Below are 23,009 nucleotides of genomic sequence, written 5' to 3'. Positions count from 1 at the left end.
CTACTATTATGGTATGATTATCAATGAGTTTCTTTATGTTTGTGATTGATTTATATATTTGGGTACTTCCACATTTGGACCATAAATGTTTACAGTTGTTATGTCTTCTTGGTGGGTAGATCTCTTATGATATAATGCCCTTCTTCATTTCTTGTTACAGTCTTCATTTTAAAATCTAGATTGTCTGATATAAGTATGACTACTCTGGCTTTCTTTTGTCGACCATTAGCATGATATATGGCTCTCCATCCCCTTACTTGCAATCTGAAGGTGTCTTTAGGTCTAAAGTGGGTCTCTTGTATCTGGTTTCTTATTCATTGTTACCCTTGGTCTTTGATTGGAGCATTTAGTCTACTGACATGTAGAGTGAGTACTGAGAGAAATGGTTTATTGCCTTTATGTTTGTTGTAGAGTCGGAGGATCTGGTGGTGTGCTCTGGTCCTTTCTAGTCTTTGTTGCCCTTTTTTTTTTTTTTTTTTTTGGTCTGTTCTCCCGTCAGAGAGTTCCCCTTAAAGTTTCTTGCAGGGCTGGTTTAGTGGTCACAAACTCCTTTAATTTTTGTTTGGAAAACTTTTAATCTCTCCTATTTGAATGACAGCCTTGCTGGATAAAGAATTCTTGGCTGCATATTTTTCTGATTCAGCACATTGAATATATCCTGCCACTCCTTTCTGGCCTGCCAAGGATAAGTCTGCTGCAAACCTGCTCTGTCTTCCCTTGTAGGCTAAGGACTTTTTTCCCTGACTGCTTTCATGATTATTTCCTTGCCTGAGTATTTTGTGAATTTGGCTATGTAATGCCTTACTGATGGTCAGTTTTTGTTGAATCTACGCTTGTATCTGTGTTGATTGTCGTTGGTCTGTGTAGAGCCCCTGGCTTTTCTTTTCTTTCTTTTGAGGTGAATTCCTTTGTTTCTCCATTTTGAAGGAAGGAAAGGAATTAATAAGGTAAAAAATATCATTACACACATACACATGGAGTATTATATAGTATTATGAAAAGTTTCTGTAAATTACTTCCATATGTATTGTATAAAGAATAAAACATAAAACTGTTTAAATTATGTTAAAAGAAGAAAACAAGCAAAATATGTATCCCTAATAGTAAAGTTGGATGAAAATAATGACATAATTGTGTTTGTTGAATATTTTCCTCATTTTCAAATTTCTTCACTCAAAATTAAAATTCTGAGTTTGTATTGCTTGTATAATAGACATATCAAATGAAATATAATTTTATTATTAAAATTAACAGAAAAGAACTAAATGCTTTTTGAGGAAGCCTCTATTAGTGGCAAAAGAGCAGAAGACACAGATCAGTCCCTGAAGCTGTACATCAGAAGATGGAGAGAAGAAGGAGAGGGTTGTTGTAGCTTGAGCACAAATCACTTCTGGCCATAGCTTCAAATAAATGTGCATGAATATGATCATAGGAAAGTAAGGGAAATGATTCATTGTATTGTGGAAGATCTACCCAGGACTCAACCCACAGTGTTCATGCAGAGTCTTCACATTTCAAAAATATAAACAATAAAATACATGCAGGCAAGAGACCAATAGCATTATTTGTACAAAAGTAAGCACTAGCCCAGTATTCCTATTTATTGACAGAAAATAAAGGTAGAACTATTTGAAATTCTGAGATGAAATAACTGATCATGTAACTTGATATTACTAAGCTGGTTGTTTGGTGAACAGGGAGAATGAGCAATGCAACTAAAATGTTTGAGTGCATATCTGTGAGTGCCAAACACTTTACTACATTATCTTACATTACCTCATAATGAGGCTACCAAGTAGGTAGTTTGAATTCTGATTTACAGGTGAAGAGATTGAAGCTCATAGTCATGTGACACGGCCAAGCTTAATTAGCACAGTGCCTGGCATATAGTAAGTGCTCAATAAATACCTTTTGAATGGATGGTAGATAATACACCCAGTAAATAAATACAAGTGCCAAGATTCAAAATCAGACCTACTATTTCCTTCATAATATACTGCCTTCTGTGTGAGACTATGCAGAATTATTTTTAAATGGCTAAGAAAGATCATTGCCAATGTAAACATGGTTAATAAATTTAAGAATATATTATTTCTATCTTTATACCAGAATTATTTCAATGTCAAAATGTATGCATAGTAAAGGATGAGAAAAGATAGAAAACACATAGACTCTTTAAATGCTTTTTTAATTTTTAAACATACATTGTATATGAAAGTAACACAAATCCTTATCAATACATTATATTTGTATGAAACATTTAATTAGTTAATATTGTTCTTCTGTTTTTTGGTTGTTGAATTCTACCAACTTCTTTAAAATATTTTTATGACAATACCATAAAAATGTGTCACTTTAATTTTATGAATGTTAGGTGCTATGTCTCTTTTCCCTCTTTGCCCTACACACCAAAACAAATTAGTTGAAAATGCTAAAATAGGAAGATGTGGCACATTTTTTAGCTGCTTTGCATTCTGTGTTATAATATTTGACAACTATACAAGTTGAAAACAATAAATCCATGTAAGTACACTTGTATAAAATATTTTTATTAGGTAAAATAGCTCTTCTTTTAAAAAAATTCTAGCAATTTCCTTAAAATATTTCCTATGAAAACATCATTCAAAACTCATTTTAATTTTAATGAATGTTAGGTGTTAAGTCTACTTTCTTTCTTTGTCCCATACCAAGGCCCAAATTAGTTGGAAATACTGATAAAATGTGGTATGCTTTCTTAGCAGTTTTGTATCCTGGATTAAATGAAATATTTTATAATTATAAAAGTTGAAAAATAATTTTATTGGTTTTCATGAATATAATCTACCTACCATATACAAACTAATCTATAGAATTAAGTGATTTGTTATCTCAAATGTAGAGGGCCAAGAACACAAGGGAATTACAAAGACTCTGAGATGATTCAAGTAGATAGATATTAAAATACTACAGATGTGGTACATTTGCTAAGTATCAAGCAGAGACAGTCTTTGTCTTTGGCAATATCTTCAGGATGACTATTTCCCACTGCCAAAGCATTATTGTTCCGTAGGTTTTATACTGGAGGAGAAGATTTATAAAACATCAACTTCCTCTTCCAAACCCAAAAACAAACAAGGACGTAAATATATGTTATTACAAAAGATGATGATCAGAAAGATGTAATCTGAAAGAAAGACTACGTCCAATGAGCTACAGGGCTGTCAAGATGGAAATGCCTTTGCCTCATTCAGGATCTAAAATCTTTAAGTCTCATAAGATAAATATAACTGGATTTTCTTTTCTGATTATATTTAACCCCCAAATTTGGTCACGTACCATAGCAATTTTTCTTTTACCTGGATCAATAACCTGTTGAACCTAGGTTGGGAACTAATCAATAGAAAATACTTATCTGGTTGGGTAAATAAATTTCAAGAAATTCAAAATATTACAAAACAATTTTTCTAAAATATTTAAACTGAAATGATAAAAAATTAAAAGGTATTAAAGATCTTTCTTGAGTGCTAATAAAAGCAAAAATGTTAATAGACACATAGTTACACGCAAATTTCCTCATGGAGGTAAAGAAGTTGTGATCAGTATCAGGATTTTAAGGAAGTGTCATTTCAGAAACTGCATTAAGTCTATTCTAGGTGGTTTAAAGACTTTGAGCTGGTACATTCTGGTACTAGAGAAAATCTGAAGCAATTCACCTAGTTGGATACAAAAGGACTTATATATAACCTTGATTTATTAACTTTCATTGTTCTTTTACATATGTTTTTCTTTAAAACTTTAAAATGTTTCTGCAGCATGAAATGATTCCATCATTTAAATAACAAGCTTAGTAAGGCTGACATTCAGTGAAAAACAATGAAATAATTTACCTTTTAGTAATAAGAATAACTAAAATATTTTTATTATCTCCTTTTAAAGGATCCCTTATTAAAGCTTGTGATTTTTATTACTGTAAATAAGACAAAGTGACAGTTTTCTACACACCTCTGCATCACAGTGTGATGGGTAGTCTGTTCTCAGTTAACCTTTAGTACTCGGTACATACTATTCTGAAATACTGTGGAGAAGTAGGGCCTCGGATCCTTGAGCAGGATGCTGCATAAGGGCAGATTGGCGGTATTGGAAGGGTCTTCCACATCCCAAATTTCCAGCATACTGCAACCAGGCCTAAAAAAAAAAAAACAGGCGCATATATACCTATATTAAAAATGCATTCAGATACAGGGGAAACAGGTAAATTATAAAGTGGTTCCAAGGTTTTTAGAGACTAATTTATTTAATAAAGATTTTAAAGCATCATTTCAAAATATAGAAGTTCAACATTTAGAGATAAAAATTAAATGCTGTTGTATTTTCCTGTTCCACGTACCCAGAAAATCAGTATATTTTTAATCCTGCCAAGAAGGGTCCAATATACATTCAGAAATGCATATTGAAAAATTTATTTTGAAAATGAGATATAAATAGATATATTTTCTAAGTGATATCACCATCCAAACATATGGTGCATGAGTAGTAGAAGGAGACAAATTAAAGGAAAGCTAACCTGATGCCAGATGGATTTCATATTTTTGAGCTTTACCCAACTTACATTAGCATGAAAACATACAGTCCCAGGCCAAGAAAGCAAGCTCTTTTCCAGATGTGTTCCCCTCAACCCTTTCCTATTTGGGGTGGCTCTATGATTCAGCTGCCCTGGAATAACACTTCCCACTAAGGAATAACCCTGTATGAGAGTCAGGAAAGGGCAGAAGTCAAGCAGAATTGACTTTTTAAAAAAATTTTGTTAAGTTTACTTATTTATTTTGAGAGAGAGAGAAACAGAGCACACGAGTGGGGGGGGGGCAGGGGGAGACAGAGAATCCCAAACAGGGTCTGTGCTGACAGAGGGGTTTGAATTCACGAACTATAATGTCATAATCTGAGCCAAAGTCAAGAGCCACACGCTTAACAGACTGAGCTATGTGGGTACCCCAATGTGATTTTTTTAAATAGCTGCACTGTATATAATTGTATCTAATTTATGTACAACAAAATGTACTTTATGAGTAAAGTTTCATAAATAAGGACAAATGTGTATAGGTGTGTAATACAGAAAATTCCCAGCACTGAAACCAGTTCCCTCAGCCCTTCTGCAGTCAGTGCCCTCGCTGCGACTCAGCCCAGGCAAACACTGATCTTCTGTCTGCAGTACAGTTTCGCCATTTCTATAATATTCTAGATGTTTATATTCACCGCAGCTTTCGTGTTACTCACGCTAACAACTCCATCCCTTTTCCTTCAATCTATACATGTATTTGTATTTAAAATGCATGTCTTACGGGCAGCACACTGTTGGATTTTGCTTTTTGCATTCAGTCTACCAATCCCTGCCGTTTGATTGGAGTTTTTAGTCCCATTCATTTCTGTAATTAATAAACATAGTCTGGTTTATGCTTGCTTTTTCCCCCACCCTCATTTGTTTCATCTCTTTTTTGTTTCTCTTGTGTCAAGCAAAAAGTTTTACTAGATCATTCATTTATTGGCTTATGTATTTTTTTATTTTTTTGTCTTTTTCTTTTCAGTGGTTGCTCTAGGTATTACAACCGGCATCTTCAATGCATCATAATTTACTTAACATTAAACTTGGATTATTTCCAGTACCTTACACATTTTGTGTATTTTCTTTTACTCCCCTTGCTTGTGCAATTACTATTATAAATATTTGATTTATTTACATTACAAAGTAAAAAATACATGGTATCTATCTTTGCTTTAAAGAGTCATAGGTTTTTAAGAGATTTTCAGAGAATAAAAATGTGCATATATATAATATAGTGATTAGTATTTATCCATATTTTTAACATTTCCAGTGCATTTTAGTATATCCTGTATATCTGAATTACCATCTGGTATCAATTCTATTCAGCCTCTAGGACTTCCATTCCAGCTGGAAGTATCAGTCTTTAGCAACAAGTTATCTTAGATGTTGTTGATCTTCATGCCTTTATTATAATGCCTTAACTTTAAAAGGATAGTTTCACTGAAGTAGAATTCTTGTTTGATTTTTTTCCCTTCACTGTTTTGAATTATCACTTCGAGGTCAGTAGACCTCAATTGTTTATGAAAAGAAGTCAGATGTTTATCATATGATTTTTATCTTGTTTCTTTCAAGATTTTCTTTTCCCCTTGTTTTTCACCAGGTTGACTATGATGTACCTTGGTGTGGATTTTCTTGGGTTTATCCTCGCTGGATTTGTTAAGTTTAATTGCTTTCAGCAAACAAGAAATTTTTGGCCAACATTTCTTCAGGTTTTTATTTTTTCTGCCATTTCTTTTCTGTTTCTTTCTTTCTTTCTTTCTTTTTTTTTTTTTTTCTGGTACTATGTTACCCATGTATTGAACTACTTAATAACACATAGGTCTCTGTGGCTTTAGCTATTTTTCTTCAACCATTTTGATCCCTGTTCTTTGGATTGGTTACTTTTTCTTGTTTTACCTTCAAGTCATTGATTTTTTTGTTGTCATATCAAATCTGCTGTTGAGAACATTTTTTAAAGTTTTCATTGATTATAATTTTCAGTTCTAGAATTTCCGTCTTTCTGGGAAAGGGTGTTTTTTATTTCACTGTTGAGAATTCATATCTTGTCCCTTATTGATATCATGTTTTCCTTTAATTCTTTGAACATGTTTTCCTTATTTCTTGGAATATATAATTATAACAGTAGCTTTGCAGTTTTTCACTGCTCAATCCAACATCTCAACCTATTTGAATCAGTTTCTACTAACTTGTTTCCTGAGTATTGGTCAAACAGTCCCATTTTTTTTTTTTTTTAGGTCTGATAATTTTTGGTTGGAAACTGAACACTGGAGAAAATACCTGGCACTGAGTCTGGAATCTGCCTTGTTCTTTTGATGACTGTTACTTTGTTGTTTCTATTCTAGTAGACGATTAACTTGCCTAGACCTCCTGACTTGTGCAGCAGCCATCTCTGTTCAGCTTTTTCAGATTCCAGCTACTTCTTTCTTTTAGCCCCGAGGTTTTCTTGTGTTTTTATCAGCCAAAGATTTGGACACAGTTATATTCATATTTGGAAAACCATCTTCTCTGTATTTCCTTGCTTTGAGTGTTCTCCCCAGAATGTGTAGTTGCTTTGTTCTCCCTTATTTCCACTCTGACACCTTGAACCTGTGATGACTCTGCTTTCTGCTTCCTACAGTGCATGCAAGTTGGGAACTGTACGTAGTCAAAAGTACAGAGACCTTGCAAATCTCACCAGGAATTCTCTTTCAAGGATAGACATCTTGGCTCTAGTTTCCACCTTCCCTTTCCCTAAGTTTCCAAGGGTTTCCCACAGGTATGTGTAGATTAGGTTTTAGGCAGAATTTATATTTAGATTTTAGTCTTTCTGAGGTGCTCTTGCTTCTAACATGCCCCCTCCAAATATCCAACTGCTTTGCTATTTAGACCTCATCCGTCATCACTGGTCCCCTCCAGCCAGTAAGCTGTAATTTTCTGCTAGACTAGGAGCAAGGAGGGGATGGTTAGGAAGTACTCCCAGGTAAGAAGGTCACAAATTCAAAGAAGTTCTTTAAGAGCAAATTTTTCTCAAATTTCTCCCTGCTTTTGTGTCACTTTCTAGAGATTTCAAATAGTTGTTTTTAATACTATTAAACCTAACTTTGCATGCATCATGTTAACTGAAGCACATGCATCTTGGAGATATGTCCTTGCTTTAAGTAGTGCCATGGAATGCGTAGAGGTCACAGTTCCAACACACATCAGCTAACATGACACTGAGTTCCATGCAACCACACAAAGCAAGAACCCGGCTTTGACATGCTCAAGTTTCAGCTAATATAGTACCATGCAAAGTGAAGGGTGTCTGTGTTCTCACCCGATTATTTTAACTGTAATATCTGCAAGCAATAACTCAACCTCTTCTTGCCAATATTAACTGACCTCCTTCCAAACTGGTTTCTTATGGGTCCTAAACTCAGTTTCTTTGGGCCTTAGACAGACTAATAACTCCTAAATTCAGTTTGTCCAAACTAGAAAATCCAATTAGCACTTCTCCTTATTTTCCTTAAATGTCACATAGTTTTAGGGCTTTTAGGTAAGGAGTATGTGATATTTACTAGAACAGAGTTGTGAAGAAAAGTAAAAGCAGCCAATTTTGTAAAAAGAATTGCCTTGAGAGAAAATTTGTTATTCCTTCTTTAGAACTTACTCCTCCCATTCTCAAAAGGCTATTAGTGATAGCTGTAAAATGTTTTTCTAAGTCCCAGAATTTTAGAAGAGCTCTTCTTTGCATAAATATTTACTTGTATATTTAGAATAACTTTATATGATAACATAAGTAAAAACAGCTCCATGAGTTTGGACAAATGCTTACATCCATATAAAAAAAACATGTCAGTCAAGATAATGAACACTGTCATTATTCTAGGAAAAAGAAAAAAAGTTCTTGAATCCCTTTCCAGAGTATAATTCTTACCACCACCTCCACTCCCTGCTCTGTCATAGCCAACCACTACTCTGATTTCTATTCCCATGAGTTTTGCATTTTTTGAACTTGAATGGAATCTAATAGTAGGCACTCTACTGTGTTTGGCTTCTTTCACTCAGTATGTTTTTGAGATTCATCCTTTTTTGCCACATATCAGTAGTCTGTTCCTTTTTGTTGCCAAGTAGCATTCCAGTGTATGAATATATTATAATTTGTTTGTTCATTTTTCTCTTGGTATTTGGGTTGTTTCCAGTTTGAGATATTATGAATAAAGCTGCTATAACATCCTTTATGGACAGATATTTTCATGTCTCTTGTTTAAATTCCAAGAAGTAGAATTGCTGAGTAATAGGCCAGAGATATGCTTAAATTTGTTTAAGAAAGCTCCAAATACTTCTCCAAAGTGGTTGTATCATTTTTACTCCTATTGGCAATGTAGGAGATTTCTAGTTAATCTGCATCCTTGCCAATATTTGGTACTTTTGTTTTTAAGATTTTTATCTGTTCTACAGTGTATGTTATGGTATCTCACTATGGTTTTAATTTTCATGTCCCCAAACACTGACAATATTGAGCATCTTTTCAAGTATTTCACATTTTTTTTTCATGAATTACGTCTGTCTAAGTCTTTGGTCCATTTTAAATTGTGCTGTAAATTTATTATTAATTTATAAAATTTCTTCATATAAAAATGTGTGTCTTCTTTATCAGATACATGCTTTGCAAATATTGTCTTCCACTCAATGGCTTGCCTTTTCATTTTCTTAACAATATCTTCTGAGGAAAAGATTTCAGTTTTGATGTATATGGTTTATTGATTTTTTTGAAAATGGTTAATGCTCTGTGTTCCAAGAAATCTTTTAATTATAGCTTTTACATTTAGTTCTGCAATCGATGTCAAGTTAATTTTTGTGTATGGGGTAGTATGGGTCATGGTTCACTTTTTCTTCAAGACAGATATCCAGTTAGATCAGCAACATTGTTGAAAACATCTCTTTTTACATTAAAAAAATACTGTTTTTAAACTTTCTCTGCATTTTTTCTTTCACCCATAAGTTATCCATAAGTTTATTGCCTTATTTCCAACCATATATGGATTTACTAGATATGTATATTTAGATTTCTAATTATGAATTTCTAATTTAATTCTGTAAAACTTCAGATCTGTAAACATAATGAAGCCAATTTTATGGCCAAGCACGTATTTTCCTTTGATGAAAACTCCATGCACCCTTTAAAAGAAAGTGTATTCTGCAGAATAGATCTTCCGGTGTCAGGCTATTTGATACTCTTTGTTGTTTCTTTCAATCTCTATACTCTTTTTATCTAATTTTCTCAGTAAAGGAAGGCAAGTTAACATTTCCACCTATGATTGAAAATTTATTTTTTCTTTTAATTTTGCACATTTCTACTTTGTGCACTTTGAAGTTCTGTTTAGATGGATACAGTTTAGAACTGTTTCATATTTTTGGTGAATTAATTCCTTTGACATTATAAAATGTCCATCTTTATCTGTGGTAGTATGCCTTGTTTTAATGTCTATTTCGTCTTATTAAATTAAAATTTTTGTGTGTTTTACATTTATTTATTTTTGAGAGACACAGAGAGGCAAAGTGTGAGCAGGGGAGGGTCGGAGAGAAAGGGAGACACAGAATCAGAAGCAGCCTCCAGGCTCTGAGCAAGCTCTTCAGCACAGAGTCCAACGCAGGGCTTGAACCCGTGAACCGCAAGATCATGACCTGAATTGAAGTCAAAGGTTCAACTAACTGAGCCACCCAGGCGGCCCTGTCTTCCTAAATTTTAAATTAATGTGATGTGCCCTTACTTAATGTTTCTGCCTCTTTTACAAGATGCTGTTTCTTCCTAGATGTATTTATTAGATATTAAAATTAGATATAAAAATTAGCTACTAAAACTTGTGAATTTAGCTTTTCAAAAATGTTTTATAGTCGAATTCCTAATTATCTATAGGAGAAATGAAAATTCTTAATGTTAGGCCTAATATGACTAAGAACCTCTTAAGTCAAGGAACCTAAAAAAAGGCCTGAAGATAACCTTTTAGAATTTTGTGATTTTTAGAAATTCAAATTTACAAATTAAAAATTGTACTTAAGAACTTGTTTTTTTTTTACTCTGTTCTCTTGAATTATCTGAAACTTTTCTCACAAGTCTTAAAATTTAAAATTATCCAGTTGTAGCAACAGAATGCTAATGTCTCTGTTGCTGTAAATTCAAATCTGTATTTCACAGATCTAATTAAAAATTACTATGAAAGAAAGCTACAATTATGATGCTAAATTTAAATGAAAACATCTGGATGCTAAAATACACTGTAGTTTTTTGAAATTCGATTTTACTTAAATGATATTTACTTTCCTACATGAAATGATTTTAAATACATTAGTATTTTTTTAAGTTTACTAATTTTGAGAGAAAGAGAGAGAAAGCGAGCAGGGGAGGAGCAGAGAGAGCAGGAAAGAGAGAATCCAAAGCAGGCTCCACACTGTCATGGGGCTTGATCCCATAAACCATGAGATCATGACCTGAGTAGAAACCAGGAGTCAGAGCTTAACTGACTGAGCCACCCAGGCACCTCTACCACAGCAGTATTTCAGTGGAAGTTATTTAGAATAAACATTCTTAAAGAATCGTAACTCCTGTACTAAAGTAAAAGGCTATTGCTTAAAGACGTTCCGTATTACATAGCACAGGGCGCATACTCACTTAGTTCTCACAACACACCATGCCTCTTCTAAGACGTAATAATTCACGTGTAACTGTAACAGCTTATCTCTTACTTCTTTTGCAGATTTTCGACTATATGCAGAATAAACTATTTTTGTCCGGGCCCTTTACATTCAAAACACAAGTTAAATTTTTTTTAAACAAATTATAATAGAATGGACTAGAGAAAATTTGCTAGCAAACTAAAATCTTAACACTCACTGTATGGAGCATTTATATACATGACCTCAAGCAGCAGGAATTGTTTTGGGGACAGCACAGCTTATTTTTGGATAGCAGTTTCCACATTCCTACGTACGTATGCATGTGCTAAATCTTACAGTGGTTCGAATTTTGTATGTACCACTTGTTAGTGTTTACTGGCACAGACAGACATAAGCTGGTTTAGAGTCTAAAGCTGAGTAGCAGGATAATAGTTCAGGATATAAACTTTGCTTTGCCTAATGCATAAAATAATTAATCTGCTTATGGAACACATTCAGATAGAGGCTGAATGAGTAAGAACATTTCAGTAGATAGTTTCATCTGTAGAAGCTCTGAAAAGCATCTGAATTGAAGTTGAAATGTAGCAAATTGAACATTCATACAGAGTGCATCTAGTTTAGCAATCAGATAGAGAAAATATCTTAATGGAAGCTTGAGAAACAGGATTATTCACCAAAATATGGTACATAAGATGATTTGGCCTAAATGGGAGTTTTTATGAAATCCTGAACAAGTATCATTTATGCATTGGGCATTTCTCAAAATTTCTAGCATATGGGATGTCCAATGTCCACAACCAGACAGAAAACTTTAAATAATTTTAAACGTTACCTCTAACAATAGGCCAAAGATGCAGTAACAGGAAAAGATTACCCTGACAATTACTAAAATGATTAACATAATTTTTAAAGTCAGTTATTTAAGGAAAACAAAACTTTCACAGCTCAGTGAAAACCTGAGTTCTTATAACTGGCTAACAAAAAAACACCCTAAATTTTCATAAAAGCATGTAATATAGCAAATTTCATGTATTTTTCCTGTTTTTAAAAACGGCTAGTTATAGACTGCCAGTAAGATGAAGGATGGTTCCTTAAATCAGGCGGAGGGAGGGGAGCCCAGAGCAAAGGCCGGCAGACCACAGCCGTGGGCCAGAGCCGCCGCATCGGCTATTACCAGTACTTGGCAGTCCTACTGGACAGATAGACACACACAGGTTAGTCCTAAATATGTGACACTGCCACTTTGAGAAAAATTAACCTGTTTTCATTCCTCAGAGGTTTATGAAGCATCCTTGAGAGCCAACAGGTACATAATTATAATTTCTGGATGGTTAGGATGGTTAGTATACAGTTTTAAACTTTAATCATGAGTGTGAAGATGAGAACATGTGCATGTGTATAACATTTTCCCTGTTCCTAAGAGTCAGTGTAAGTTGTAAGCGTGTCTAGTTGAAACATTTCATTCAGTTGCCAACCTCAAGTCTGCATCCTCATAATGTGGGTGATTCACAATGGGGTGAAGGGTAGACAGCTTAACACTGGCCATTGTAGGCATGGCACCTGCGAAAACAGCATCTGGAGAATAAGAAGACATTCCTTAATGACATACTTTAAAGAAACCCGAAGGTTATTTTTCATCTACAATATTTGAACTCAAGAAAAACAAAATACATTTAAATAATAACCATTGGCACTCTTCTTTTTCTTTGCTCAATATCATCTATTACAGTAAGAGCCAACTTTCATCATCTCTGTGCCAGGAACTGTGTGAAATATTTTTACTAGGATTAAAAAAAATCTAATTTGCACAACTTTATAAAATGGGTTATATGTTATTCTTGTTTTGTAAATGAGGAAATAGACACCACAAAGGTAAGTGATTTGCCCAAGACTACACACCCTGGTAGAACCAGAGTCCACCCTCTTAGCCACATCACCACAACTTCCTGCCTTGTTCTAGGTCAAGGTGAAAGACAATACTACAAAAACACACAGGACCAGACAGAACTGTCAAATTTTATCTCTTGTTCTGATAATTTGAAATGCTAAGAACTGAGAGATTTACAAAGGGCAAGTCTGATGCTACATCTTTTAAAATGACTTTCAGGAGGTGTGAACTATAGTTTCTTGGGAGACAAAAAGACCAATACTTAACTCCTGGCACTTTTATATAATACATTATTATATAATTTTGAAGGTTATTATCATTTTTAATCAGAATAATAAAATCACGAATAAGAACAAGACAGGTCATTCTGATCTACTGTAAATTACTGTTTACTTGCAAATATAACTAAATATTCTAAATGTAACTTCAAATAAAAATCTCTACATAGGAATTAAATTTGCAAACACAGAAGTCAACCAATGTAGAAATGTGTGTTTATTTTCACAAGATTCAACAATTAATGATGGAAAGCTCTTAGTCTAGAGCAGTGGTTCTCAACCAGAGGCGATTTTGTTTCCGAGGGATATATGTGGTCAACTTCTGGAGCCATTTTTGGTTGGCGCTCTGTGTGGGACAGAGGTCCACTGGCAACCAGTGGGTAGGAGGAAGGGACACTGCTAAACACTCTGTGATGCACAGGATGCTCCCTAACGCCAATAGTGTCACGGTGGAGAAAACCTGGGTTGGAGGGACTCGGAGCCCAGGGCCACAGTTATCAGGAGGGAATGAGACAAGCCTACTCAGCAAGAGCTCTAATCACTGAAGAGAAACCATCTGTGGCAGAACAAGGGGGAGAAATACTTTGTTCACTCTTCACTCTAGGTGGTGAGGTAAATACGAACACGGTGGGGGAAAGAGTATGGTATTTTCCTATATGTATCCTGAAGTCTCCATATACATAACTCAATTGACTATCTTAGGAAAAAGTATCCCTTCTGACTTGACAGAGCTTCACTAATACATTATTTGGTGATTAGACCATGGGCTGGATTTCAGTTCTTACTTGTCCTCTCAAGTGAGCACTTTTATGCAGTGCACAAACTATACAACCCTACATGGGGGACCTGAACGTAATCACTAGTCTCACCCATACTATAGAGCATTATGCTGATTTTATTAAACGTGTGGCAACCATAAGAGAACTCATAATACAAGGATGAAAGAGACTTGTAAGAAGATCAAAGAAGAGACAGCAAAAACTGAGGTGGGAGTTTGTGAGAGTTATCTTAGAGGAAGTTGCCAAATGTAGGCTCTCTCTGCCGGGAACCCATGATAAACCCTAGAACAAAAAAAGACACACTAAAAGATTTAAAAAGTAGGTATCTGGTAAAGCTCGGAAAAAATAACTAACTGGAAGGTGTAAGGGAGAGTAAAGGGAGCACCCACACCCATGCTCCTATAGGGAAAATTCACAAGAGGATTAATTTTAAAATTCTGATTAGATCATCCTGGCAGTTATGAGCGATTAGGTACTGTCACCTCTGAAAATCAAGTAACTGAGCTGAAGCTTATAAAACTTACTTACTTAAATGATGGCTAAATGGTGACTACCAAATAAACGCTAAGAGGAAATTGACCCAAGGAGTCACAATGAATTTAAAGAAGCCATAGTGGAGAATTCGTTCCAGAGAACATTACTAAATATCAAAAATAGTCTAAGACAAGATTATAGATTACTTACAGAAAATACTGTAGAATACACCTATTCTCTGGAAAGGTTTTCAAACATGAAATAAATATCTATGCTTGAGGTGGTTTTGGATAAAGATAGGAAGAAAAAGGTAAGCTAAAAATGATATTTTGGCATATTTAAAAATGGGATTTATACTCAACTCTTTGAAATGATTTAGTGAAGAAATAAATATCTGAGATTTTAATTCTTCAGTATGGACCTGGTTTTACAGAGTTTGATCAGACAGTCAGCACTGACTGGAGTGAAGAAGGGGTATTGTTCACATCCCCACGGTCAGAAGTATCCTTTCCAATTAGGGGTGGAATTTTGTTATTAAAGATTTATTTTACTTGTCATTGTTAGAGTTAAAATACGATAATGATCTTAGAGTTATAGTATGTAACTGTGAACAATCACTAATTCCTCATGTTAATTAAAATCTTGACAGTTATCTAGGAAGCCTTTAAAGAGGGCACAAAATTGTTTTCTGAAAAGGTTTGATTTGGTGGACACTGCAGTTAGCATGCTCAAAGTCTGTGAGTGTATAAATGTCACTATGTGTGTGCATTTTAAAATGTGTGTATATTACTAACTATACATATAATCAAACAGCTACATACCTGGTCTAGTATTGTATTTGATCCATTGTATCAGTTCTTCCTGAGGCAAATTATTAAATTCTCCTATTATGCTCCATTGATTATGGAGGTTTATACAACCTTGTAGTGACATCACTGCTAGAATGCCAAAGATAACATTCTCAAAGCGAACTCTGCAAAAAACCCAGCCAAAGAGCTGAAATGAAAGAAACCATTTAATTCTTATATGAAGAGTGCTATAGGGCAAATCAGAAACTCTCACCTTGCTACTTCAACCAAGGTGGATTACCATTTAATGCTATCAATGCACTAATAATATACGGAACTACCATCACCTATTGTTTAAAAATAGTAAATGTTTTGGAACTACAGCACCAGTAAAAATGGAAGATTCTTTCCTCTCAAAAGAATGAAGGCAGAAACACACCTTATCCTTCTAGTACTGATTTACCACCAAGGATCAAGATCAGCAAATCACAAAACTATTGGACATCCTAGAACTAAATCCTAATAACATCTGCCTTTTACAGGCATCTATGGAAACCCTACTAGCAGTTAACACATATATTCCTCTTGGGAAAATAAGCATTATGGTATTCTAAGACAAGACTGTTATTATCAAAGCTAAGTAAGATGTTTCTAGAAGGGCACTGGTCCCCAAATTCTAGCTACTTTGTATGTAACAGTAATAGAACCCCAAAGCTGACAACTTTTCCTAGGGGTTCTCTGAGCCAATTAGGAGCTAGAGCAATAATCCTGCATATATTCTAGTATTAGAAGAATATTTGAGGACAGTCTGGATGGGCCAAGAAACTCTTTCCCAGACCTGAACTCTAAAAAACCACGTCTGTGGAGAGAATACTAACAGAGGGGAAAGTATGCCTCCTCTCTTGTCATAAAAGTACCAGTTGAAATCTAAGAATCATTTTCAAAGCTACTCAAAGTTGCTTTTGTTGTTCATAGTTAATCATGAAATAATATTTTAAATCATTTAAACCAAGTTTTCTTATGTTTTGGATTACTTGGCAAAGCCTCGGTAACCACACTGCTGTTACTCTGGTTCCTACAGTAAGTACAGTTACACAGCAATGAATTCCTTACCCGTCGAGAACATATCAAGGAAGCCATAACACACATGTGAGGTGTTAGAAACAACTTCAGCCTCATAATTAAAATGGCGAGGACAGTGAATGCTAACAGCTGCAATGTGTGAAAAATCAGCTGTAAAAACAAAACAAAATGGCACTTTCACTTTATATATTTTTAAATTAATGAATATAAGATTTATTGACACTATTATCATTCACTAGGACAAGGACCTTTTCTTTGAGCTACATGTCTGTTAATATTTATTCATTCATTCAACAAAGATTTATCAAATGCCTATTTGCCAGGTACTGTTCTGGGGGCTCTGGATACAGCGGTGAACCAAACACCAGTGAGCCATTTCTGCCCCTGGGAGGCTTACACTTTAGAACATTTTGTAAGGAGAAACAAACATGGTCATAGCAAGTAAATGAATCTTCCGGTGTCTATTAGAAAGTGGTAAGTGCAGTGGAGAAGAGAATGGACCAGCGAAAGGAGTCTGGGACCACAGGGTATGGAGCGAGGCCCCAGGTGGGAGCAGTTGCGATTGCACGTAGGATCATCAGGGTGGACCTCACGGAAGGGGTGGTGTTTGAACAGGACCCACACAAGGTGAGGGAGTGAGCCGCAGACACTCAGACATGGAGCGCTTCACAAATTTGCGTGTCATTCAGTCGGTGACAAAACAATTATTTTTAAAGCAATGGGATGATAAATATCAATATATGTACTGATTAGTAGGACACCCCATTTTTATTAAAATGAGGTTCCACTGAGCAAAGGTTTTAGACGAAACTTTTCTAGGAGACATGCTCATAAAATATCAACCAATTCTTCACTAGAAAAATAGAGTTAATGCAACCAAAAGTTAAATGGTAACCGAACATTCATGTTGTAATCTTCTAATTAAATATTAAAGATAGTCTCATCTATAAAATAGACAAATATTAATACTGAGTGTTAGAGAAGTTGCCATGAAACAGACACTGAAATAATTGGTACATTTCTGTAATTTGGCAATATTTATCAAGACACTACTAAAGAGCCAACCCCCCTGACTTAAATTTCCATTCTAATTTAAGGCAAAATCAAGACAAAAAAATGCTTATGCAAAGATGATCACTGAAGTGAATTTTTAGCAGCAAAAATAGAAACAACCTATGGGACCAATATAGAGGAATAAGTACATCACCACGCTTCCCACATGTATGTGGTCCTTAAAAGAGTACATGTTAGATTATGTAATGGCATGGAAAGTTTTCAGCATGTATTATTATGCACATACAAAATATTAATTTTGTGAAAACTATCCATGTGTATATGTACATGCTTGGAGGGAAAGGCTATAAAAATATATACCTAAAAAATGAACACAGGTTATTCCTGAATGGTGATTTTTCTCAACTTTCTAAAATCTTAAAAATATGTGTTATTTTTATATCTAGAAACATATAATTTATACATAAAACAGAATGCAAAACTGTGCCCAAAGCTGTTTTTTTTTCCTTTTTAAGAGAAGTATTTTTTTTAAAGTAAAGATGTTTAAAAATGGAATTTGTTAATTTTTTCAGAATTCTTGAATCCAGAGCTGGGATGTGGAAGGCTTATTTCAAAGTCCGTCCTTCAGGAGCGCCTGGGCGGCTCCGGAGGTTTGGCTCCAGTACTGATTCCAGGCTCTGCACAGGGCTCGCTGCTGCCAGCGTGGAGCCCGCTGCAGATCCTCCGTCCCCTTCTCTGTCTGCCCCTCCCCTACTCGCGCTCTCTCTCAAAAATAAACATTAAAAAAAAAATCAATCCTTCATTTTTCTTTTTTTAATTATTATCTTTAAAAATTTTTAAGTTTTGAGAGGCAGCACCAGTGTGGAGGGGTAGGGGGTGGGTGGGACGGAGAATCTGAAGCAGCTCAGGGCTGACAGTGGAGAGCCCAGCGCAGGTCTCGAACTCACAAACCATGAATGAGATCACAATCCAAGCCGAAGTCCGCTGCTCTCTGACAGAGCCACCCAGGCACTTCCTTCATTTTTCTTCAGTCAAACTCCTTTTTGGACAAAATCAGAGATATGATGTGGAAAGAACAAAAGACATCAATATACTTCACCCCAAATAGGTCCTTTTGTTTAGGACCATTAATTCACAGATGGGTAGATTACATGGGCCATCTTCTTTAATCATCTATCCAAAATAGAGATCTTTTCTGTAACTCTAAGAACTGGATATTATTCACTAATTCTTGAAAAGGAATATGCCAAAGAGAGTACCTGTTATAATTATAATTATGAATAGCTGAAAATATTAGAAAATCTTTTCTAAAACTGAACCAATGTCTCCCCATAATTTCCACATCTCCAACTGCACAAAATTAGTCTAAATCCACTCACACATGACAGTTTTCTATGATCAAAATACTATAATCATGACATCACAGTAACTCCAACTTCAACCTTAAAGAGCTTTCTATTTTTAAGTTAAATATTCAGAAACTTGGATCATTAGTTCTTGTTGTCACAATTCTGGTTGCCTTGCTCTGGACATGGTGCAGACTATCCATGCTTTTTGTTAAAATGTGGCAACTAGAAATAGATGACCATAGATATGGTCTAAGTAATTCACGTACACGTCTGACTTCTCCCAATATGCCTTCCTGCGGTTATTTTGAGCCACAGGATGATACTATCATTGTCTCTCCTAAATCCTGTCACTTCTACTTTATTTTTCCATCACTTCTACTTAGGACCAACTTCTCCTATGACCAAAATTAAATCCAAAGTAATAATTCTCCTTGACTTTACTCTATCATCTAAATGCTGAAAGGAGTTTTTCATATGGAGACCTGAAAGATCCCTACCACTTTGTCTTCCCTGCAAATGCTTTTTGTGGGTGAAAGACACAGAACAGCCATCCCAAATGGCACCACTTAGGTTTGTTTTTATTGTCATCCACATGCTCCAACCACTCTTCTACTCACAGGCTACTGACTTTCTATAGAGCTCTCTTACCATAGTTATTTGATCTCCTAAATTATCAAATAGCTTTCTTTTTAATGATCAAAGGGAAGACAGAAGGCTACAGTCAAAAAGTACGATTCAGGGGGCACCTGGGTGGCTCAGTTGGGTAAGCGTCAGACTTCAGCTCAGGTCATGATCTTAGGGTTCACGGGTTTGTGCTGAAAGCTCAGAATCTGGAGCCTGCTTCAGATTCTGTGTCTTCCTCTCTCTCTTTCTGCCCCTCCACCACTCATGCTCTGTTTCTGTCTCTCAAAAATGAATAAACATTAAAATAAAAAAGTACAGTTCAGGCATGCCTGAGTGACTCAGTCTGTTAAGCATCTAACTCTTGATCTTGGCTCAGGTCACTTATCTCACAATTTGGGAGTTGGAGCCCTGCATTGGGCTCTGCGCTGGGGGTGTGGGGCCTGCTTGGGATTCTCTTTCCCTCCCTCTCTCTGCCCCTCCCCAACTCATTCTCTCTCTCAAAATAAGTAAATAAACTTTAAAAAAGCACAGTCCAAAAATCTGTACTGTATGTACACTGTAGTCAATTCGTTAGTACCTCTTTCCACACAGAAAGCTAGGAAAATCCTCACATATTTTAGATGCTGGAAAGAAGGAAAGAAGAAAATCCCAGGAAATTGTTCACTACCCATCTTTGAAGCAAGTGAGCCAACTGGGTGAGGTAGCAGCTACCACACACAAAGAAAACAAAGACTAAGTACAGAAGGCTAGTCCAAACGGCAGGCTGCCCCGGTCAAAACTGCCTCCCACAACAGTGTAAAAACGTCTTGAGAACATGGTAGAGATACCCTTCACTGGCACAGGGAAGAGAGGGCAGAGCGCTAGCTGGAGCCCCTGAGGTCTTGGTCCAGATGGCACACAAATTTAAAAGTGGGAATTCACACAGCACTTAACTTACACAAGGCATTATTGTAAGTATCTTACATGGAACTCATTTAATCCCTAAGCCACCATATGAGCTAAGTACTGTTATTACTGCTGTTGTTTTGGTTGTTCCCAAAAAGAGGTGAAGTAACTTGGCTAAGATCACACAGCCAGGAAATGGAAGAACAAAGATCTGAGGCCAGCCAGCTCCCAGGTCTGTGTCTTTAACCACTATGCTTTCTCTCCAAACAATACACTATCAACCCCAAGGTTCTTTCAGTCTGTGAACACAGACTTGTACAGACTCCCAACTTACACCACTCAATCCATTTTTCAAAGGAAGTAGTTCTTCCCCCCAGTTCTGTATTACTTCACCCCTTGAATAGAACACAACCTCCATATTGGTTCAGATAGCTTCGGCTCCAGGGCACAGAAAACCCTCTGGCTGGCTGCAGAGAAACCTTACTTACGATACAAAACACAAACTCAGCTGACTTAAAATATAAAGAATCAAATATAAACCAATGGAATCGGTTAGGAATTAGGAAAAGAGTGAAGGCTGATACAGGACTGACCATCATGGACTAAAGGAGGTATGAGTGGGTCAAAAAAATATTCAGGAGCGAACACCCTCAGTGTCACCCCTCCCCCGCTTATCTTCACACTAGCTCCTCACTGATACTATAATGTTCTGGCAATAAACATTGTTCCTAACTCTTTCCCCTCTTTTTCTTTCTTGTAAATTACTAGGTACTCCACCAATTTCTAAGCCCATAAAATAGAAAACTTCATTAAAAGAAATTAATTTATGAAATAAAGAAAATACAGATAAATACATTAAATTATGAGGAAAAATCTCAACAGAATCATTTAATCAAACAGACTTCATAATAATTTAATCTAACAAACTTTATCTATCAATTATCGTGACTCTACAGAGGTAACCCAGGGGTTTATTTAGTGAGGTGAAGGTTGTGGACGGTCCCTGATTCAGAGGGTTGGCACAAAGCAAGGAATTTAGAACTTATTCCCTAATTATCCTAAGGAATCCTTACCTAATCCTGAAACAAGCTGTTATCATATCACACCCAGAGTCAGACGCCTCCCTGACCCCTCTCAGGGCTCATGCCTTCCATACCCTATCATCCCGAAGGTGAAAACAGTCCCTGCCTCCTAAACCTTATAAGGAAACAGATTTCTCGAGTGTGAGTGGGATGAGGAGCCAACCAGGCATAAGACCACATGGGCACTGTTCAGCAATCCATCATAATTTCCTTCTGGAAAATCTACAGCTTTTAGAAATCGAATCTATGTGTCGGGAGCTTAACATTCTCTCTTTAGTTTAAAAAAATTAACAGATTTGCAGGCACTGTCTTTTAGTCTGCTCGACTTCGGACTGCCTTTTAGAAAAGCTATCCTTTCTACTGCCAACACGGTGAAAACATCCACAACTCAGATCTGACTACACCACCTTTTCTTAATAAAGTCCAGGAGGCAGTCCAGCGTCTTTGCATACAAAGTCACCATAGTATGAACGTGTGTCATTTTCTGCTACTTCTTGCCTTTTCTATGCATCAGCAACACTGATCTGCCTGCAGCTGTGAATATAACTTACTACTTTATGCCTTCTTTATACATGCACATGCTTTGACCTTGGTAAAGTCCTTCTCTAAGATCATTAATAAAATCTTTCCCTAACTACCCCTATCTCTTCCACACAGATTTAATCATTCCTCTGCACTATTCTATCTCCTTCTTCTGTCATGGCACGTAATTTCATTACGTGTTCCCATTGCTTGCCTTCCTCCACTATACATTAAATTCCATAAAAGCACGGACCTAGTGTATAAGAAGTGCATAATAAAGATTGAGCTGATTAATATATAGATTAACAGAAAAAATTAAAATGGGCAAAACAAGGATAAATGGAGAAATGAAAGACAGTAAGAAAGCAAAATAATGTGAAAAATGAGGGCAGAAAATTAAGGAATACTGTGTTCTAAAAAGAGGTGGGTTTTATTTTTTAAATTATTTTATTATTTAAGTTTATTTATTTATTTTGAGAGAGGGAGCAAGAGGGGAGGGGTAGAAATAGAGGAAGTGAGCAAGAGACCCAAGCAAGTTCCACAGCAACAGCGTGGAGCCCAATGTGGGGCTCGATCTCACGAGCTGAGAGATCATGACCTGAGCTAAAACCAAGAGTCAGACACTCAAGGGACTGAGCCAACAAGGTGTCCCGAGGAGGGTTTTAAATACACTACAATAAAATATGAAGTATGAATGTGTGCTTCTAAGTAAAAGTGGGCAGTGTGACATGGCTGACTTGCGTAAGAGCCGTTCACATTAGGTGGCAGCATGTGGTGAATGGCTAACAGCACGGCGTCTGCTGCTACATGGCCTGCGTCCATAGCCCCTGGCTCCCCAAAGCTAAGGCCACATCAGCTTTGTGACCCTAACGTACTCAACGCCTCCATGCCTCAGTTCTTTTTCACCTGTAAGATATACAAAATAATAGTACTTACCTCAATGGGTGGTTGTGAGAATTAAATTATAAATACACGTAAGTCACTTCCCCAATGTGCCCCGCACATAGGAAGCAGTGAGGGTTGACTAC

The 23,009-nt window shown here is 36.0% G+C and overlaps 1 protein-coding gene across 2 annotated transcripts in view; it reads right to left on the bottom strand.

Moving 5' to 3' along the window:
• Positions 1–2,778: 2,778 nt before the first annotated feature.
• DPY19L2 (dpy-19 like 2) overlaps positions 2,779–23,009 on the bottom strand; it is an 89,144-nt gene continuing 68,913 nt past the window's right edge. Inside the window, exons 18-23 of one of the 2 annotated variants that reach the window (XM_029925179.1) lie at positions 16,536–16,655; positions 15,456–15,630; positions 12,691–12,790; positions 11,211–11,336; positions 3,982–4,164; positions 2,779–3,091 (exon numbers count right to left, since the gene is read on the bottom strand). In XM_029925179.1, coding sequence (XP_029781039.1) covers positions 4,014–4,164; positions 11,211–11,336; positions 12,691–12,790; positions 15,456–15,630; positions 16,536–16,655 — 672 coding nt within the window. In that variant the 3' untranslated portion in view covers positions 2,779–3,091; positions 3,982–4,013. Of the gene's footprint in view, positions 3,092–3,873; positions 4,165–11,210; positions 11,337–12,690; positions 12,791–15,455; positions 15,631–16,535; positions 16,656–23,009 lie in introns of those variants that run through there. The other variant, XM_029925172.1, reaches the window with a different exon arrangement.

This window comes from Suricata suricatta, chromosome 2 (genome assembly GCF_006229205.1).
Source record: "Suricata suricatta isolate VVHF042 chromosome 2, meerkat_22Aug2017_6uvM2_HiC, whole genome shotgun sequence".
NCBI classification, from domain to species: Eukaryota; Metazoa; Chordata; class Mammalia; order Carnivora; family Herpestidae; genus Suricata; species Suricata suricatta.
Note: the sequence above shows the minus strand (reverse complement) of the source record. Positions and strands in the feature narration are given on the sequence as shown.